General features: G+C 35.6%; 1 protein-coding gene across 1 annotated transcript; it reads right to left on the bottom strand.

Annotated features, from left to right (window-relative positions):
• Positions 1-390: 390 nt before the first annotated feature.
• LOC110940102 (GDP-mannose transporter GONST2) lies at positions 391-4,306 on the bottom strand. The gene is made up of 10 exons (XM_022181662.2): positions 3,780-4,306; positions 2,580-2,794; positions 2,220-2,424; positions 1,985-2,124; positions 1,732-1,861; positions 1,478-1,576; positions 1,175-1,329; positions 974-1,090; positions 782-879; positions 391-704 (listed from the first exon to the last, which is right to left on the bottom strand). Exons 2-10 carry the CDS (start codon positions 2,774-2,776, stop codon positions 661-663), a joined length of 1,185 nt encoding a protein of 394 aa, XP_022037354.1. The 5' UTR covers positions 2,777-2,794; positions 3,780-4,306; the 3' UTR covers positions 391-660.
• Positions 4,307-5,594: the final 1,288 nt, after the last annotated feature.

The following is a 5,594-nucleotide window of genomic DNA, read 5'->3' as shown; positions in this document are numbered from 1 at the left end:
CCCCTGGACCAACAATCATTCAATCTAACTAAAATAAGCTTCCCCATATCTAGTGACTAGCACAACATAAGTGAAATCTTATTAACTACTTTTTGATTGAGAAGAGAAATTGAAAACTAATGACTAACTACTCAGAATACCTAATGGTTAATTGGAAATAACTAATCTGAAAAAGTAATCAATTGAATATGCAAAGTTTGATCTATAATTAAAAGGCAGGAATCAGTTCTGGTTAAAGGTTAAATCTTATGCTAATGTATTTATTTTATTATGTGCGTTTTTACTATCCTGCATAACTCTCATTTTTACGCGGTTTTCACTTTCAACCTAAAGTAGAATTTGATATCAAAGTAGCATGTTTTCATAATACTAATTGTGCATGGTTGAACATTTGAAGTGCAATAAGATGTATAGTATTATTCAGAAGATAACATAATTACATAAATATAATATATTACTTGTACTTAACAATTTGGCATCTTTCACTCCTGGTGTGCCTTTGAACCAGAACATATCTACTTAATATATCAGTAATCAACATGTAAACAAGGCTTCTTCAAGCCTTTTTTTATACTTTCTGGTTCCCAGAATCATATTTGATTTGGCTGCTCTTGTAAACCGATCAGAATGTAACTGGCAGAAGATATATTTTGACTCCAATTATGACATTTTGGCCTTAGCGAAGAGTATTCCCGCAAATAAACCTGAATAATAGCACATATAAGAACACAAATAAGGCCTGAAAAGGATACTAGTGTGTCATTAAGATCAAGTTGCTTACCAAAAAGTATGCTGAAAAGATTTGGCAGGCTAAGTGGAACATTAAACAACAGTAAACCAGCAATCGAGATGGGAATCTTGTTTAGCGAGCCCACCAAACTGTAAAGATTAACACAGTTTTTGATTAAAAACATAGACATAAACCATGATCAGAACTGGTCTCAGTTTCTCGAGCGGATCATAAACTTTTTACCTGTAAGTGGTAGGACCGGTTTGGTTTAGAAACCACATGGAAGTGAAGCTAATACCGAGTCCAAGAATCCCGCTAAGAGTTGCCACAACCCAAAACATGGGAATCTTTATTACATCCCTAAAAGCAATAACCCGTAACAGGTGAGGTTAAAGGACTTTGGTAAATGTAGAAAATGGTTATAGAAATGAAGAAAATTCTTACGCGTTGATTACATAAGTCCATTCGTCAAATATGATAATCAAGAATGCGCCAAAGGGTAACGATAACAAATTATTCAGCAACACCATTGAAAGTTCATTCAGAGATCCAGACTTTGTCACAGATTTTGCTGTGTCCATGATTCGTCGTAGGGTAAGCTGTTTATAAGGTACATATATACATGTTTAAATAAAATATGATGTACTGGTCTATGAACAATAATAAAAAATGAATTTTTAATTGCATAAAAAGTTACTTTCATTGATATATAAAATAAAAATGAGGTTTCTTGTAGAAACGGCATACCGAGTAGCTTGCAGTTAGAATACAATTCACTAGTTGCCATGTGTAGCCCGTTGCATCAAATGAGAGATCTGTGATACCACCACTTACAGCAGAGATGATCTGAAGTTTTTTGATGCCATAGTTAAAATTTCGAATTAACATTTATAGAGATTTGACCTTTGGTAATAATGTATTCATGATCAGAAAGAACTTTTCAATAAATATCAAAACTTTATACAATAAAAATTTTAGTTTAAAAACACAAAGGTGCATACCATAAAAAACATGGCGGTCCACACTTTCTGGTTTTGTCGCTTACGGAATACATAGAGTTCACCCACTGCTGTTAATATGTTTGTCATGTTCTTCAAGATAGTGACCATTGCAATGTTTATGTACTTCAAACTATATATTCACCACAAGATACCAACTATGCAATTAGAATATTGGATATAAAAGTAGGCATTGATTAATTCTATTATGCTATTCAGTTAGTCTAAGAAAACAGGAATTCTTGCAATGACATACCTATACATGCCTGAGACAAGCATGCCCACGAATATCAGATTAACGGGTATCCACACCTTAATCAGCTTCCAGTTGAGCTTTTCTAGTGTAACTGCCCCACATAAACCCAAAATGATAACTATGATAGAACAGATGAGATTCTGCAAAAATAACATGTCCAAAAATATAGTAAGAACAGATGATAGCTATGTACACATATAGTGGTGTATATCTAGTTTAACAGGACCATATTTACCTGATAAAACATCAATGATATTCCGGCATTGAAAGCATAACTTGAAAGAACAACCTTGTTAAGCAATATCATGCTGCAAGAAGATAGACAATATGCCGCTCCAGAAATCAACGGTCCGGATCTAACTTTTGGCTCGTGTGCCCTCTTTTCACCTGCATTAACATTGGGTTCATCGTTTCCAGACGTGACAAGGTTGCTTCTGGATCTGCAAAGACAATCAGACACTTCAGTTGGTTACCTTCAAAAGTTATGGATTATAATTGCAATCAAGTGAAATGTGAAGCACTTGTACTTTTGACATTTCTACATAAGAGGTCCAGTTGATTAACATGATATAAGACATCACTGTGATTAATATACCTTTCATTGGTTCCTTTGCGTTCTGTAGTTAATAATATTCCGCCAGCTGGCATCTTTCCGTGAGGAAGAAAACCACCAATGAGCCTGCGCACCACATTTACCTTCCCACCATGTGGTGAAATCTCAAGCGAAGAATTGAAATCTGATTCCTTGACATCAGGATTAATTGTAACATTCAACTTTAAGTCGGTTGACATCGAAACAATGCTAGATGCCTGTTGTCAACAGTAGCGTATTAGAAAATTTGAACATCATAAAAAATACATGAAAATACCTACTGTAACTAAGCTATCAAACATGACATAACCCAAAACTGGGGATCCAACTGATGATGAATTCATATTGTATCTCATGATTCTAGATTAGAAGAATTCAGAGTAACAAATCTTTAGCACAAATACAACATCACAGAGGCACAAAGACAAGCGGTACGGCTATGTGTAATTGGTTCACCTGTATCACTGTCACGTCATAAAGTGTGTGCCGCAACTGCCACATAGGCATGAGAACTCGCTCACTTTTTTCACCTTTAGTGTGTAATGGTTTCACATGTTTTGACTACCCACCACCCATTAAAATAATATCTAAATGAAATAAAATGAATCTGATTGGTTAGTTCCATGGGGCCCACCACCCCCTTCTCCTTCACCAGCCTGAACTACCTCACGCCCCCTCCCCTTTTGCCTTCAGTAACGCCCCAAGAGGCGGTGTTTAACGCCGCTTCACCGCCAGGTCACCGCGGGTGTTACCCTATTACAAGTAGACTAACATGCAAAGGCCACCCGAAGAATATGGAGAGCGAAGCTCCTAAGGCAAAAATCTAATTCAAATGTGTACCCTACTCCTAAAAGTCCTTAACCTTAATCCTATTTCTCCACAAACGCTTATCCTCGACCATGTCCCCAAAAAGGTGCAAGTGTAACAAACCCTGCCTAAGCTTTAGCACAAATCAAATCATCAAATCAGACACTGTACTACAAGTCCATAACGATATCTTTCGAACAAAAAACAAAACTAATATGGCATCACATTTGCCAATCATAATAATCTATTTTCAAACTCAATGTCATCTAATAGAATACAATAATCAAACTGATAAAACTACATCATTTCAATCAAGAACACCAACATGAATATACAAATCATCTGTCCTAAACACATAACTAAATCAGAATGAACTACAGGAGAGAAAGTTCTTACAGAATTCAACAGAAATTGTTTTGCAACTTCAGAGTATCTTGAATCACAACAGAAATCTCCTAATTACAAACCAGGCTATAAAAACCAAATATCACTTGGTCAAAAGCTAGCTGGACGTGTGAACTGAGTCAACGTTTCTGTATGAATCACTCAAAGGAGAAAGAAAGATAAAAGAAAAGGTGCGTGCAAGTGAATCTTTAGATATAGCATCAAGCAGCGAGATTCGAGGAATAGGAGAGGAACCGCCCTCAGGAATAAGGTAAACCGGCTGAGATACCATTGGAAAGTCAACATAAGATCGCACATCATCGGTTGCTTCAACAACAAGTGTTCTTGAATGTGTGTGTTGTGTGAACGTGGGTGATCCGTGGGTCATGATTGATTAAATAAATGAAGCTGTCAAAAGCAGCAAAGTGTTGGTGAGGGATGATATGAGAGACGTGTGGCAGTGGAACGGTGGAAAGTGGTGCTTCTTGCCGGAATAAATGGCGCCTTTTTAGTTGTTCTTTTCAAAGTTTTGTGGGCTGTTTGGGCTTTCGGCTTTCTCTTGATTTGGGTAACCATATAAAAAAAGGTTAAGCAGGCCCACTTCCCCAGTGAATTTTGTACGTTTATATATAGGGTAGAATTCATGCGAGAATCACCTTTATTGCGAAAATCACGAGAAACAATGTAAACACAAAAAAAATAAACCCACTACACCACTACGCAAAACCTAAAAAAAAGCTAACCCCTACCCCATCCTCCAAAAACATAAAAAACCTCACCACCCAAGCTAAATGCTAAACACAAAACATAAAGCTAACCCCCCCCCCCAAAAAAAACCTAAAAAATAGAAACCTACCCCCCCCCACGCCAAAGTTTACATCCGGATAAATGTTAATTACATTTTTTGTTATAAAAATAACATCCAGCCTAAACTACGCGCCAAAAAAATTCTATAAATAGAAACGCCTCACCACCTTCTGTTTATCACACAAAAAAACACACAGTGGTTGCTAAAAATTTACAACTCAATGTAAAACGCCAAAAAATACAACGACAGCAAACATCTTTTCTTTGATACTCAGTAATGTTCTGCATGAAGCTTCATTTAACGATTTGTTACGCGAGTTTAGAAAGATTTTGCTACATGAGATAGACAAAATTGAAAAAAGAAGGATTGATGACACTCATATGTCATACTGTGATCTTTGTTCTTGAAGAATGTTTGGATGATAAGAAGAGTCCTATACCAATGTAAATGCTACTTTGCCCTCAATGAATATAATGAAGACCACATGCAGATAGCATCCACCCATAGGGTGTCGCTCTATGTCTCCAACATCCACAAAGAAACTTCAACACATGAACAAAGAAAATAAACAACGTCAAACCCAAAACGCCATTTATTTGTCACATTTCTTGTAGTTTCAAAAGAAAAAAGAGACTGATGACACTGAAGATTTAAAATGATAAATTGCTTCTACTTTTTCTTTTTTTAATTTTCTTTATCTATTGTTTGTTTTGTAATGTCAGTTAATAAACAACAAAATAATATTAATGCTATAATGAAAAATATAACAAAACGCCAAAATTAGCAAATACGTGTAAAACGCCATAATGCCATAAAACAGCCTCCAAAAAACTACCAAACTATAATAAAATTAATTTGAACAACTAATATTATAAAAAAAGCGTTAAACAATGTGCAATGAATATAAAACAAAAGAAGTCCAATAGTTATCTAACCGCCATTGGAAAACAAAACGCCATAATTATAGCCATCAAAAGATTTGACGTGTTACACCATTAAAACAGTTGAGTTTGAAAACA

Source organism: Helianthus annuus, chromosome 5 (genome assembly GCF_002127325.2).
Source record: "Helianthus annuus cultivar XRQ/B chromosome 5, HanXRQr2.0-SUNRISE, whole genome shotgun sequence".
Classification (NCBI taxonomy): Eukaryota; Viridiplantae; Streptophyta; class Magnoliopsida; order Asterales; family Asteraceae; genus Helianthus; species Helianthus annuus.
The sequence above is the reverse complement of the archived record's forward strand: the minus strand, read 5'-3'. Positions and strand labels throughout refer to the sequence as shown.

What these genes read in the sequence shown, in the direction of transcription:
- LOC110940102 (XM_022181662.2), bottom strand. Translation starts at nt 2,776, where the DNA reads ATGTCAACCGACTTAAAGTTGAATGTTACAATTAATCCTGATGTCAAG. An exon ending in TGGACTTATGTAATCAACGC is followed by an intron (nt 1,091 to 1,174) that starts GTAAGAATTTTC and finishes TATTGCTTTTAG; the next exon opens with GGATGTAATAAAGATTCCCA. An exon ending in ACCGGTCCTACCACTTACAG is followed by an intron (nt 880 to 973) that starts GTAAAAAGTTTA and finishes TAATCTTTACAG; the next exon opens with TTTGGTGGGCTCGCTAAACA.